This window comes from Lepidochelys olivacea (assembly GCF_965140295.1).
Source record: "Lepidochelys olivacea isolate rLepOli2 genome assembly, chromosome: 3".
Classification (NCBI taxonomy): domain Eukaryota; kingdom Metazoa; phylum Chordata; order Testudines; family Cheloniidae; genus Lepidochelys; species Lepidochelys olivacea.
Window position 1 is genome coordinate 209,449,433 of NC_140413.1, and position 14,652 is coordinate 209,464,084.

Genomic DNA, 14,652 nt, shown 5'->3' on the forward strand with positions numbered 1-14,652 from the left:
CTGCGCTCGCCCTCTATGGCCCCAATGCGCCGCTCTGCGCTGGCTCTCCATGGTGCCGGGGCGCCGCTCTGCACTTGCTCTCTATGGTCGTGGCTCTGAAGGGCCGCTCTGCCCTCGCTCTCTATGGTGCGAGGCGCCGCTCTACGGTCCTCCTCTATGGTCCTGGCTCTGGCGGGGCGCTCTGCGCTCGCTCTCTATGGTAGATAACGGGTCGCTCTCCCTGGTCCTGGCTCTGAAGGGCCGTTCTGCGCTCGCTCTCTATGGTGCGAGGCGCCGCTCTACGCTCTTCCTCTATGGTCCTGGCTCTGGCGGGGCGCTCTGCGCTCGCTCTCTGTGGTGCCGAGGCGCCGCTCTGCGCTCCCTCTCTATGGTGCGAGGCGCCGCTCTGCGCTCCTCCTCTATGGTCCTGGCTCTGAGGGGCCGCTCTGCGCTCGCTCTCTGTGGTGCCGAGGCGCCGCTCTGCGCTCGCTCTCTATGGTACCGAGGCGCCGCTCTGGGCGGGCTCTATGGCGCTGGCGGTGGTGCGGCCGCTGGAGGCCCTGCCCGCGGAGCTGCCCCCGGGCGTGGCGGTGCTGCTGGCCCCGGCCCCGCTGGCGGCGCGGCTGCGCGGGGCGGGCGGGCCGGCGCTGGTGCTGGCGGTGCGGCCCGCGGGCCGGCCCGGGGCCCAGCCGGCGCTGCTGAGCGCGGCGGTGGCGGGCGGGCCGGGCCGCGGCGCCGAGCTGTGGCTGCGCGGCGGCTGGCGGCGGCGGCTGGGGCTGGCGGCGGGGCGGCGGGTGGCGCTGTGGCCGGTGCGGCGGCCGCCGGCGCTGGGCTGGGCGCTGCTGGGCGCTGCGGGGCCGGGGCCGCCGGGGCCGGGGCCGGGGCTGGCGCGGCGGGGCGAGGCGCTGCCGGGCGCGGGGCCGCTGGTGCTGGAGGCGCGGCCGGCGCTGCAGGGGCTGCTGGGCGCGGGGACGCGGCTGGCGCTGACCGAGCTGCGGCCGGAGCGCGGGGCCCCCGGGCCGGGGCCGCCGCCGCCGCCGCTGGTGTCCCGGTTCGCGCGGGGGGCGGGGGCCCCGGCCCGGCTGCGGGCGCTGCGCGGGGACCCGGCGCCCTGGGGGCAGGCGGCCGGGGCCGGGGCCGGGGCGGGCGCGGCGCTGTGGGTGACCCGGCGCTGCCTGCGCGGCCTCGGCCTCTTCCAGGGCGAGTGGGTGCGGCTGCGGCGGGAGGGCGAGGCCGGGCCCGGCGGGGCGCACCTGGCGGCCGTGCTGGCCCTGCATCCCCGCTGGGACTTCCCGCAGGAGCCCCGGCAGCCCCCGGAGGGCGCGGCCGTCCTCCCGGCCGCGCTGGCCTTCAACCTGGCCTGCGACCCGCTGGGCGGGAGCCACCTGCTCATCCAGGTACCGCGCTGGGCCTCGCCCTCCGGGGCTTGGCGGAGATGGGGGGCCAGGGGGATCCCCGGGGGGCCAGGGGGATCCCCGGGGGGCCAGCGGGGTGGGGGAGAGGCCTCCGCCCGCGTGTTGGGTGGAGGCAGCTGGCCCGAGGCGGGGGTTGGTGGCCAGAGATCTCCCAGGGATGGCGTTGATGGAGAAGTGTTTGGGAGGGCGGAGGAAGACGAGGTACCTCTGTGGGAAAGGAATGAGCTGGCGGCTGGCTCGCTGGGGAAGCCCTGGGCAAGGCGGGCAGTGGCACCAGCCCAGCTGCCTTGGGGAGGAGCTGCTGTTGTCTTCCTCCCCCTCAATGGAGAAGGTAGAGCAGGTTTTCAGCAGTGTGTTGGGGGGAAGAGGGCTTGCTCTGTAGGTTGCCATCTGGAAGTTGAGGACAAGTGGGTCATAACTTCCTAGTGGTGATACAGCTCCATTAAGGCTCTATAGGACCATTATTTCCTTTGCAGAGGTGTGGGGAAGCTTCTGGTATGGAAGAGAGACAAGGAAGTCGTTCCTTGCTATTCACACCACCCTTTGCGAAGGAACTGCACATCGAGATTGTCTCCTCACCAGCCTACAGTACCAGAGGAGTCTATGACAGTATTCTCCACCAACACTTCCAAACTCCCAGGTTAGCCTTTTGATAACGATGACATGTTATTTTTGTTTCTTTCATAGCCCTAGGAAGAAGGGAGCATCTCAATGCCATGCTTCGTCGCTGCTTCTTAAGTACACAATGAGCAATGCACCTCTAAAGTACCCATAGCACAGTTGACTAAACCCATTAATACTCACTGAGAATGATCACAAACTAACTTTGGGATATTTGGGACATCCCACTGCGGTGCCTGCTTAACTCAGCAAAATAGCTTAGGGCACATACTGAGAACTGTTTTGCACTATGGATCCACCCTACCTCCTCCCCCTGGGATATCCCCTAACCTTGTGCTAAGCTTCCTCAATCTCCTCCTCCAGATCATTCCTCAGTACTCCCTTTGGCTGGAGTGTTGTCTGTAATACATGGGAGGTCATTGTCCCACTCTGCTGGGCACTGGTGAGGCCGTAGCTGGAGTCCTGTGTCCAGTTCTGGGCACCACCCTTTAGGAAAGATGTGAACGTACTGGAGAGAGTCCAGAGAAGAGCAACAAAAATGAAATGAGGAAAGGTTAAAAAAAAATTGGGCATGTCTGGTCTTGAGAAAAGAAGACTGAATGGGAACCTGATAACAGTCTTCAAATATGCTAAGGGCTGTTATTGATTGTTCTCCATGTCCACTGAAGGTAGAAACTTCCATTGCTGGCCCTTTCCAAACATCTTCATTCTGGGCACTGTTTGTAAAACCAGTATTAAACTTAATTTAAAAAAAATCTGATGAGTAACAGAGTTTGTTATCAGAATGGCCCAGTATCCTGTCTTCTGGATGTGGCCAGTGCCAGGTGCTTTGGATGCAATGAGTAGAACAGGGCAGTTATGGAGTGATTCATCCCTTCTTGTCCAGTCCGAGCTTCTGGCAGTCAAAGATTTAGGGATACCCAGACCATGGGGTTCTGTCTCTGACCATTTTAACTAATAGCCGTTGATGGACATATCCTCCATGAATTCTTTTTTGAACCTGGTTATACTTTTGACCTTCACAGCATCCTTTGGCAACAAGTTCCACGAGTTGACTGTGCATTGTATGAACAAGTACTTCTTTATGTTTATTTTAAACATGCTGCCTGTTAATTTCATCACATGATCTCTGGTTCTTGTGTTATGCAAAAGGGTAAATAATGCTTCTCTGTTCATTTTCTCTTCCCCATTCATGATTGTATAGACCTCTAACATATTCCCCTTTAGCTGTCCCTTTTCTAAGACTGAACAGTCCCAGCCTCTGTAATCTCTCTTCATATGGACACTGTTCTATACCCTAGATCAGTTTTGTGGCCCTTCTCTGAATCTTTTTCAATTCTAATATCTCTTTTATGAGATGCGGCAACCAGCACTACATGCAGTATTCAAGATATGGATGTACCATGGGTTTGCATAGTGGCATTATGATATTTTCTGTTTTATTAGTTATCCATTATTGGTGTCTAACATTGTTAGTGTTTTTGATGGCTGCTGCACATTGAGTGGATGTTTTCAGAGAGCTATCCACAATGATGCCAAGATCTCTTTCTTGAGTGGGAACAGCTAATTTAGACCCATCATTTTGTATGTATAGTTGGGATTGTGATTTCTGATGTGCATTACTTTGCACTTATCAGCATTGAATTTCATCTGCTATTTTGTTGCCCAGTCACCCAGTTTAATGAGACCTCTTTGTAACTCTTCACAGCCAGCTTTGGACTTAACTATCTGTAGTAATTTGTATCATCTGCAGATTTTGCCACCTCACTAGTCACTCCCTTTTCCAGATCATTTATGAATATGTTGAACAGCACAGGTCCCAGTAGTCTCTCTGTGTATCTGGAGAACTCCCTCATAATACTTCCCTGTTTGCTGCTCTGTTCACTAGCTCTCATGATCTCTCATGCTCTTTCTCTTACGTAACACTTCCCTCCCCCCGATCCGTAACTTTGTCATCGTGCCCTGTTATAGGATGTCTACGTTAGACTGTAAGTTCATGAGGGCAGGAGCTCTCACTTTATCTGTAAGGTGCTATGCACCCCTATGATGCTGAATTAAAAAAAAATAGAATCATAGAAATGTCAGGCTGAAAGAGACTTCAGGAGGTCATCTCGTCCAGCCCTCTGCTCTGAGGCAGGATTAAGTTTATGTAGATCATCCCGGACATATGTTTGTCTAACCTGTTCTTAAAATACCAACAATATCTCTATTTCCACACCAAATTCTTCAAACATGGTAAAGCTCCATTCCCCGTACAGGAGTCCAGATGTGTCTGGCCATTTGCTGTCCACTCAGGAACCTGGGAGTGCGAAATCTAGCGTTTTAAACAAGTTGTCTGAACTTTTAGAGCACAGAGACGCACTTGAGGGGTTTGAATGGCTTTCCCCCCTCTTGCTGAGGTAAAGCTGATGGATTGATTTACTGTTTCTCACTGGTTTAATATTCTGAGGATGTGGATGACTGTACAACCTAAGAGAGTGGATCATTCACCATGACTATTGCTTTGTTGCAGGTTGGTCCAGGAGGGTGATATCCTGTGTATTCCAACAGCTGGACATCCTGAGTTCTTGGAAGGAAATTCAGAGAAATTTCTTAGGTATGCGGTGATCATCCTGTGCTTTTTCAGGTAGCTGTTAAAAGAGCTACTTTTCCCTTCTGGCCCAGTTGAAGCCAGGTTATAGTCTTTTCTGATCCATCCCTGGAGCTCAGAGTTGGTCTGTTGTGGGGCTTGGGGTTTTTTTGGATTAAATGTTTGTGTTGGATTTTAGGTGGGTATGCAGTTGCACATCAATTCAGCAAAGCAGCCCTCAGAGAGAAATTGGTGGGGAAAAGAGAAGGCAAGAGGGGGAGAAGTGAAGGAGAGGGAGGAGTGCACTGCAGCTGTTCAATGACAGAAAAGCAGATTAAAGTAGATGTTTGGCCTTGTCTAAGTGGGAATGTTATAATGGTATAAACTAAGGTGTGAATTTAAACCTCTGGAGTTATACTGGTATATTTCCCCACGTGAACATTCTTATTCTGCTGTAAGAGGGCCTTTTAGGGGGTTTAATTTATATAGCTGAGTGGCAGATACCAATTTGTTTGACTAAATGTATCCTGTCTATACATATGCACATTATAGCACATTTGAAAGCATTATTATGTCTACTTTAAGATGAAGTCTGATGTGAAGCGCTCAAATGGTTCTGTTACCATAGAAACAGGGATAAACAATGCCATCATCAAAACATTAAAATGACCACTTGGAAATATTTGCATTAGTTTGTGTTAGTTTAGTGACTCTGTATATTATTTCAAGACATAAAGATGGATTTCTTTTTGACTTCAAAGCATCACAACTATCTAACAGGTAAAACAAAATCTGGTAATAAATGGGTACAGATATCACTGAAATGTCATAGTGTTGCTGACAGCATCGTTATCATCTTGTTCATCACACTCTCTGTCGAGAGTGCATGGGTTACCACAGCCTTCGTTGCCTTAGCACGTACACAGTTCTGTGCAGAGAAGGTGGTTCTGACTACAGTTACAGTTGATTGTTTGTGTGGGTGCGGTGGAGTGCTTTTCAGGCCAGCCAAAAGACATTTTTTTTAAAATGTGGACAAAACAAAACAAGTCTTTGGTGGGGTTTTTTATGCAAAAGATACATATTCTCGGAGCAGAGTTGTTTCTCAGGTCTGGTCTACACTGCACACCTATATCAGTATAACTGCGTCACTCAGGAGTGTGAAATAGCCACACCCCGGAGCAATGTAGTTATACCAACCTAACCCCCATGTTGACAGCGGGATTAAGCAGCAACAGAATGTGCAAAAGGCTCAAAAATAATACAAAACACTTACGGACAGATACTTTCCCACTGTCTGCCAGCCGGGAGGGGAGGGGGCACAGTCTCATCATGCCCCCTCCTGTTCTGGTTTATGATGTGTGTAACCAGTGGGCCTAGAGGCCCCAATTGCCTCCTGGTGAGGAAAAGCTCAACTTGCTTCTGAGGCCTCGGCTGCTGGGATTCAGGTTGCTTCTGTTCCTGTAGCTGGCCGGAGCTGTACTTCAAGGTGAAGACGATTGTAGGAGTGGTGGAAGGAGAGCAGTCTGTGGGGTACCTGGCTGACATCCAGAACACGTCTCTGTATCTGGTAAGGTGTCAGCGGGAGGCCGAAGAGGGTGTATAGGAGATGTGTGAGGCTAAGATCGCTTGGCCAGGATGGAGGGGGAGGGATAGCTCAGTGGTTTGAGCATCGTCCTGCTAAACCCAGGGTTGTGAGTTCAATCCTTGAGAGGGCCGTTTAGGGATCTGGGGCAAAAATTGGGGATTGATCCTGCTTTGAGCAGGGGGTTGGACTAGATGACCTCCTGAGGTCCCTTCCAACTCTGATACTCTATGATTCTATGACATAGGAACACTGAATTGGTATGGAAGAGGTTCATGGCTCTACACCCAAGATAGGTGCTTTAGGGAAGCTGTTCTCAAACTTTGGGTTGGGACCCTGTTTTAATGGGGTTGCCAGGGCTGGAGTTAGACTTGCTGGGGCCCAGGACTGAAGCTGAAGCCCGAGCCCCTCTGCTCAGGGTGGCGCGGCTCAGGGTACAGGCCTCCTAGCTGGGACTGAAGCCCATGGGGTTCGGCTTTGGCCCCCCCATCTGGGGCGGTGGGGCTTTGGCAGGCTAAGGCTTCAGTCCCCGCTCCTGGGGTCGGGTAGTAATTTTTGTTGTCAGAAGAGGGTCACGGTGCAATGAAGTGTGAGAACCGCTGCTTTAGGGGATGCAGGGTGACTTGAGAAGACGTCCCTTCTGAGGTGTGGTTGGAAAGAGTTATTTCCTGCCTTGCAGATGGGTTCAACAAACAGCGCTGTGCCATCTTCCCCAAGCCGTGGTGGCCATGGGTTTTGGAGCAGTCTGTCTCCTGCCGGGCTCTCTGATGTGGTGAAGCAGCTCTGTGATGCTCTCCGGCCTCATCTGAACAGTAGGTAAGGTCACACTGATACAGCCCCCTTGTACTGTGGGGTTCCATCTGCTATGAGGAAGGGGTGCTTAGCATGGGGCTGTTTTGTGTTGTGGGTTGGTTTTTGCTCTGCGGCGTTACCCAGGACACTGGTTGTCTTTGGCAAGAGCTGCAGGTGTTTGGATTCCATGATTTCTGAGGGGTCTTTGCTTGGAGAGGTGCTGGAGCTTGGCATAGACTCTCTCTGGTGCTGGAGTCTCACTGCAGTGATAGTAAGGTGCCAGTGAGTGAGTGGGGGCCCACGCGCTCCATGGTGATGAGGATAGCTACCTTTGTGTTCCAGGGGGACCGCGCTACGTGGAACAGGCAGCATTCTACTGGCGGGACCCAGTGGTGGGGGGAAACTGACGGCAGTCAGAGCTGTATGTAGCTGCCTCAATCTCCACTTGTTCAAGGTAATTCCTTTAGTTGAGTTGCATGTTGGGGATCACTTGGTTGGGGGACTTACCATGTGTAGAGAATTCCAGGAGTTTTCTCCAACACAGGTGTTGAACTACGAATAAGCAAGTGAAATAACACCAAAGAGCTACTTCCTCTCCCCCAAAGGCTGTCTCCTCTGCCCTTGGTTCTAGCAACTCCACCCCACTTTATCTCCCTTCTCTCTATTTCCTGCGCAGCTGGTTTCCTTCGTGCCCTACCCCCCACTCCATGGATGTGTGCCCATCACCCTCGCCCCACTTCATCTCTGGAACTGAGATTGCAACAAAGTTTCCATTGTAATTTGGCTGAGTTTGGTATGTCACCAAAATTTGTGTTTTATTTTGTGTTGGTAAAAGCTCCTGTTCCAAACTCTAGGTGCCTGAACATTTTATTAATCTTGCTCTCTCTTCTCTCTCTGCCTCGAGACCATCCACTACTTCTGGATAAACTTAAGTTCAAACGCCTTCCATTTTAAATGGAGTTACAATTTTTTTTTCAGTCACTGTAGATAGTCAAAGCAGGGAAAACTCTCTCCTTCCTTAGTTTTCGAAGACTGGGGTTTTTCTTTTCAGTTTCAAGCTGTTCCCATCGTTTTGATGGTTCCTCATTTTTTCCTGGCATGCACAATGGCTGCTTGCTCATAGCCAGTCTCCCCTGGTTGGCGTGGTAGCCCACCCTGCTGTCTGCTTCACCGCCCTGTTGTGAGGTGATGCTGAAGTCGTTCTGCAATTTGAGTACAGTTTTCTATATACACAAACACATACATTCATAACCCCAGTCCGTATATGTATCTTGTAATGACCATCAAGTTCAAAACATTGCAAGCTTTCATGGAAGACCTTACTCGGTATATTTTCATAGAACAGTAGAACCTCAGAGTTACGAATGGCTCGGGAATGAAGGTTGTTTGTAACTCTGAAATGTTTGTAACTGAATAAAACGTTCTGGTTCTTTTAAAAGTTTACAACTGAACATTGACTTCATACAGCTTTGAAACTTTACTATGCATAAGAAAATGCTGCTTTTCACAGTGAAGGGCCTGAGGCACAGCCCGCCCTGTAACCATGGTGAAATGGGTTGGTGTAGTCTGGTGATCCAATCTAAAGCAGGGTGACTTGTGCAGTTCTCTGGGAGAAGTGCAGGCAGAGGCCTGTCCTTGGAAGCAGTGCCGGCGAAGAGGCTGGGAGGGAGATAACGGGACACACACCCCACGTGCACAGACGAAGCAACCTGGGCTAGGGTTCTGCAGTTTCTCTGGCAAAGCAGATTGAAATGTCCTAGACCCAGAGTCTGGTGCACAGTGCTTCAGAGCTCTTGGTCCAGAAACTGTAGAATGTAGTGGTGGGACTCAGGTGCCTCCTGGCACTACCCAGGCAATGTGATTAGGCCTAGATTTGTGCTCTCCCTGTCCCACGAGTCAGGTTGTGGGAGTACTCCACGTTCAAAGACAGCTGGTGCAGGGAGGGTTTGATCTCTCTCCTTGTCACCCAGGGTTTCACCAGCACCTCCCTCACTGCCCCATTGTACAAAGTCAGCTTAGTTACCCCCTGCTTCCTCCCTTCTCTCTCCTAGAGAGAATGCACCCCTTTACACTGACACTCCAGTTCTGAGTCATCCCAGTGGAATTCAGTTACGCCCACTTGGCCATAATCACAGTAATTTAGCAACAATAATTTCTCCTCCACGATCTGTAGTGCATTTCTGTGTCGTACCCCTCCACACACCCCTAGTCCGCCTCTTCTCTTGCAGAACAGCTCCATTTTCTCTTTAAATGGGAAGTACGTCCCAGGTAACTTGCGTTAAATGGAAGCTCCCCTGTCCCTACCCGGAGCCTGCCCAGTACTCAGAACTGCAGCCTGTTAGCGCTGAACCCAGACTTGCATAACCCAATCTCTGTAAGTGGAGACTGCCTGATCTGTTGAGTTTCTTCTATGCTGCATGAATTGGACCCCCTGCTCCCAACACGAGCAGCTGGGCTCCACTCACGAATGGAGAACGAGGTCTGAGAGGATCGCCTGAATCAGCCTCCTTCTTCAGCTTTTTCCCAGGTCCCAGGAGATCCGTTGAATATCCTTCACTTACGCTGTTTTTTCCGATGTGAATAGGGTTAGTGGAAATTTCCAGTATTCTTCAGGGCATGCTGGGTCCTTCTTGCGCACCCTTTCTCTTGGCACCTTCAAGCTGCATTTCCCACTGTGAAGCTGTTACCCGCACACTCTAGGGCACTCCACCTTTACCCTTCCGTGGGCTCAAGGCATAACCCCGTTAATTTAGGCACCCCTACCCTTTCCTAGTTCCTAAGGCTCAGCGCCACTCTCATCCAGTTCTTAGGGCTCAGGGCGTAATCTTTTGCGAGTTTGCAGGGCCTTTTACCAGTGAACGAGCCTTACACAGTAATATCCTTAATCTCTATTAACAGTTACCAGACAGAATACACATGCTAAGTGTACAATATGCACCACTCCCAATAAGGCAGATGAACCTTTCCTGGTGGCCAGTCAGGATCAGGTCGTCCTGGGCTCCAGTTTCTGCACTGTGTGATTGGCAGGGTGTTGAGGTCTGGCAGCTCTGATCTTGGGCTGTGTCCTGGAGTTGGTGCCAAAGAACTTCCCTTTGGACCCCAGTTCATATCGTTAAATTTGGGTCCCGCTTAACTCTACCGTCACCAGCCATTGTAAACTAAAGTACAGTATTTTTCACCAGTCCTAGCCCATTATGAAACAATCCTTCAACCAATCACATCCCATCATCTTAGTTGATTTAAATCTTGTAGAATTAGTTACACAACAGACAGAAACAATTAAAGAACTGCACAGACCCTACAGCTAAACCATAGAGACCTGGGGACCGTAAAGGCCAAACAAGAGACGTAGAGATTTCACAATCACAGGGGTTGATAAGTGGTTCCTTGCCAGGCAGAATGCTGTCAAATGAAGTTTTCTTTAACCATCTTAAGCCCCGGTTCCTTTATCTGGTGATGGTGGGTGCAGTTAGGACAGGACCCTTTGTAGCTGCCCGATATGACACTGTTTTGATGCAATTTAGAGGGAATGTGAGGATGTGACTCTTTCTTAGCTCATGACTGCTGCTTCCCTAATCTGGCTGCTACTGCTTACTGCTGAAAAAGGTCTCAGACTTTAGAGTCCCGCACCGAGGTCACTGGTTTCCTCTCCCTCCCTGGCGGCTCCTTTCAGGGTTTGCCGCTGGGTCAGTGGCTGGGCCTCTGTACACCTCTTGTCTTTTCTGCCTGCTCCTTCTCCTTTCCCCAGACCGGTTGTGGGCGTGTTGGCCAAATGGCTCTGGGTGCCTTTCCCTTTGCTCTTCTTACTGCCTCTCCCAGCTGCCATGTTTCTCCACCCTCCTGGGCCTCCCCCACAGCTCTCCCCTCCGCACATCTTCTGCCTTGGCCTCAGTGGCCGCTCTGTGTCCCAGCTGCTGCCCCTTCTCTCTGGGGCTGGCCCTGGGCTTACCCTGCGAGCATCCAGCTCTGTCGGCGCCTCACTGTGAATTTCGTATGGAGAACTCGTGTTTGCCCCTTTGTTCCTCTCTGCAGGGTCTGCCCCCCTCGCCTCAGCAGAGCAACCCCTAAAGTCTCTGTGTTCTTGGTTGGTTTCCTGCAGGTGGATTGCGTTAGTTTGTGTGGAGACACGAGTGGAGCTACAGAGATGAAGCTGCAGTCTGCCTTTGTGCGGGCTGAGCTCTTCCGGCCATGTGTGCTCCTGCTGAAGGACATCGAGCTGTTGGGACGAGACCGGGACGGGCTGGGAGAGGACTCCAGAGTCACTGCTACACTAAGGCAACTCCTCCTGGACCGAGATGCTGGATCTAGGTATGGACCCTCCCTGGACACTGCCAGCTTGCACCTGAGGCCCTTCCCTTCTCTGTCTCGGGAATCCCTAGGGCAACAATCACTGTAGAGTCTAGGCATTAGCTTCCAGAGCATCCCATTGGGCTTTGGAGTAATTTTCCAGGCTTGCTCAGTTTATTTCAAAAAGCCTCCGGGGTTTGCCAGCAGAGCAGCCCTGAAGTGTGGGGAATTAGAAGATTTGGCCTCTGGGGCCGAGAGGATTCTTGTTTTAGTTCCCTGGGTTGGCTCCGATGAGACATTAAAGCAGATGTAGCATATCTGGGGTGAGGCTGAGCTGCAGGATATCATGGAAAGCAGGAGCAATGGCATACTTGTGAGATTGACAGCAGGTAACAGGAGCTGTGGGGATGACACAAGAACAGAGGGCTGGGAGACATGGGGAGGGAAGATGTGATGTCACTGGTGGGGGTCCCTGTGGCTTGTGGGGCGAGCTTGCAGGCGCCTGGGGGCAGAGTGGCGTAGGATTGAACAGGGCAGGTGGAGTAGGGATAGTCTCCCAAGCTGCTCTCGGAACTGCAGCTCTGCCCAGCACCTCTTGCAGCCGATTGTGCTGACATGCAAACATGCCAGTGCATGGCAGAGGAGTTTTGTGTGGGGATGGTGGCCGTGTGGCCGCCATGGATGTTGTTTGCAGGTTCTCTGCTGTGTGCCTGACAGCTCTCGTTTCTCTGGTGTGTTTGTGTCTCAGCGGTTACCCAGTCCTGGTGGTTGCCACCACGTGCAAGCCTCAGGACGTCCTGGCTGACGTGCAGACAGCTTTCCTCCACGAGGTGACAGTCCAAGCCCCATCGGAAGAGCAGCGGAAGGCCATTCTGAGCACGCTCACTGCCAGCCTTCCGTTGGGCAAGGAAGTGAGCTTGGCCAAACTAGCGCGGAGAAGTGCGGTGAGTGCAGCCTGCCTGTGGCCCGGGGAGGGGGTGGCAGCCCTGTCGTGTGACTAGGCAAAGGAGGCTGTTCTGAGCCCCTCTGACTAGTCCTTCAGTTACTACGCTGCAAAAATGACGGCAGCTTGAGCCTTGAAAATGGACATAGGTGATGGTCCTCAGGAAGCCTTGATAGAGTAGCCTCTGCGGGGGAGGTCTCCCCACATGTCATGGGGCCTGGGCAGGAGCTGCCCTTCTCCCCCCGGCAGGCAGGCAGGCAGATCGCCCACACAGGGGTGAGGACAGCTGGGGAGGAGGCAGGCCCCACCCCATGCACTGGCTTGTGGGTCGGGGTGCTGCATTATGGGAGCAGTCTGTCCGTGTAGCATGCAGGCTGTGCAGCATGGCTGGGTCTGTGTTGCTCCTGGAGCCTGAATGTCCTTGGCCTGTCATTCATGTTTGCAGTTTTTAACCATGCAGCTTCAGTGTTGCAGTCATTTGGGTTTTTTATATTAAATCTCTCTGGGGCAAACTTTCAGAGGGGGATGTTTGTAGACTGCCGTGCAGAGGTGCTTGCAGAATTGTGCACCCAGACTTGCCTTTGCGGGCACTAAAGATGTGTGCTCACCTGGCTTGTTAGGTGTGATTGGTGTGAGGAAATGGGGTGATTACCTAGGTCAGGCTAAGCACCCAGTTGCACACAACACATCTGTGCAGGTACCTCTACCCTCCTTGTCTGAGAAGGAGGCTGCGCTTGGTTCCAGTGTGCACAGTGGCACGGATGCTCTTCACCATTGGACATGGGTTTTGTTTCTGTGTTCACAGGGGTTTGTGCTGGGAGATTTCTGTGCTTTGCTGGCCCAAGGAGGCCAGGCAGCTTGCACCAGGATCTTAACCTCAAGGTAAGTAGATGGGCCTGTGAGTGATCATCCATGGACTTGCAGAGTGCCTGCTTGTATCCAGAACATTAATTACTGGGAATGAAAAGCTCCATTTCCGCGGGTGGAAAGATACAGTATTTCATCCTCTTTTCTGTGGGAGGTGGGAGCACATGCAGTGAATGTGGCTGTGATCCAGACAAACCCATGGTGGAGACATGGCAAAGACTACATGGCGGTGGGGACAAAGTGCAGCGAGGGAGATGCAGTGACTATGTGCAGTGATTGTGGCCACGGTTGAGACAGCACAGTGAGGGAGATGCAGTGACTAGCAGGAGTGAGGCTAGGACAGTGCCAGGTCTGGGGCAGTGGGGACCGTGCAGGGGCTAGCAGAAAGGGGCAGGGGTGGTGGGGACGGCTCAGGGAGAGATGTGCTGTTGGTGGTGAATTGAGCGTGTGAAGAGAACAGACTTAGACTTTTCTCCTTCTCTGTGGCCAGTTTCCCAGGGGGGCTGAGTGAGGACGAGGAAAGAGATTTTTGTGCTGCTGGGTTCCCTGTTCTCGCGGAGGATTTTAACGTTGCTTTGGATCAGCTGCATGAGGCTCATTCGCAGGCAGTTGGAGCCCCAAAGGTATGAACCACTGAGCGGGGAGGAAGGATACAAGGCTCCGGTATCTGTGCCACTTGCCAGGTCCGTTTGAATGGCCCTCACCCCATCCCTCAGGACATGAAGCCACACTACAGTAGATAGGCACCTGATGGTCACTCGCAGAGCCGGACGTCTGAAAAACATTTGATTAGCAACAGCCACGCGGGGGTCTGTCCCTCACTGCACTCCCCACTCAGAGACCAGCAGGCTGGGTGCCATGCTGGGATTTCCACTCCCTGACTGCCTGGAGTGTACGCTCTCGAATAAACTCACGCAGGAAAGTGACAAAAACTCCCTCTCACCGGTGGATGAACACTTTTCACAGAGGGATCGCTCTATACCCGACCTCCCAGTCCTCATCCTCAAAGGAAATCTGCACAACACCTTCCAAAGAGGGGCTTGGGAGCTTAAATATGTAACTTTGCTAGGCACTAAAAACCATGGATTGAGCAGAGCCACTGGGCTTATGGCCTATTACAACAATCTATAACCTACTACTTCTCCTATGTGACTGGAGGAGTGTTAATGGGCCACTTCACCTTGAATGGCCTCTTGAAATTTATGTTAACCACTTATACTAAACAATCTGTTCCACCTTGAGTTTAGCAGTGACACTCTGAGTTAGTTTCCCAGACCAGAACAAGAGCTCAGTGTAAGCTTGAAAGCTTGTCTCTCTCACCGACAGAAGTTGGTCCAGTACAAGATATTACCTCCCTCACCTTGTCTCTCTAATCTCCTGGGACCAACAAAGCTACAAGGACACTGCAGACCCTGATGGGAATAGGCAGTCGTTCCTGCAGCCATGCCCATTATTGATGTGTTTGTCATGCAACATTTTGGTCCCATCCCCAAAGTTCTCTCCCTCCAGTTCCAGCTGTTCCAGCTGTGTGTATGGAAAGCAGGCAGCGTGCTTGGCACTGTGCAGAACAGCCCCTGTCTCTGGGAGCTTGCCATTC

The 14,652-nt window shown here is 52.4% G+C and overlaps 1 protein-coding gene across 1 annotated transcript in view; it reads left to right on the forward strand.

Moving 5' to 3' along the window:
- Nucleotides 1-491: 491 nt before the first annotated feature.
- PEX6 (peroxisomal biogenesis factor 6) overlaps nucleotides 492-14,652 on the forward strand; it is a 28,414-nt gene continuing 14,253 nt past the window's right edge. Inside the window, exons 1-10 of the mRNA XM_084622932.1 lie at nucleotides 492-1,376; nucleotides 1,871-2,034; nucleotides 4,528-4,611; nucleotides 6,049-6,151; nucleotides 6,846-6,982; nucleotides 7,301-7,412; nucleotides 11,058-11,266; nucleotides 11,994-12,189; nucleotides 12,994-13,070; nucleotides 13,546-13,678. Of these exons, the coding sequence (XP_084479058.1) occupies nucleotides 507-1,376; nucleotides 1,871-2,034; nucleotides 4,528-4,611; nucleotides 6,049-6,151; nucleotides 6,846-6,982; nucleotides 7,301-7,412; nucleotides 11,058-11,266; nucleotides 11,994-12,189; nucleotides 12,994-13,070; nucleotides 13,546-13,678 (2,085 nt within the window). The 5' untranslated portion in view covers nucleotides 492-506. The remainder of the gene's footprint in view (nucleotides 1,377-1,870; nucleotides 2,035-4,527; nucleotides 4,612-6,048; nucleotides 6,152-6,845; nucleotides 6,983-7,300; nucleotides 7,413-11,057; nucleotides 11,267-11,993; nucleotides 12,190-12,993; nucleotides 13,071-13,545; nucleotides 13,679-14,652) is intronic.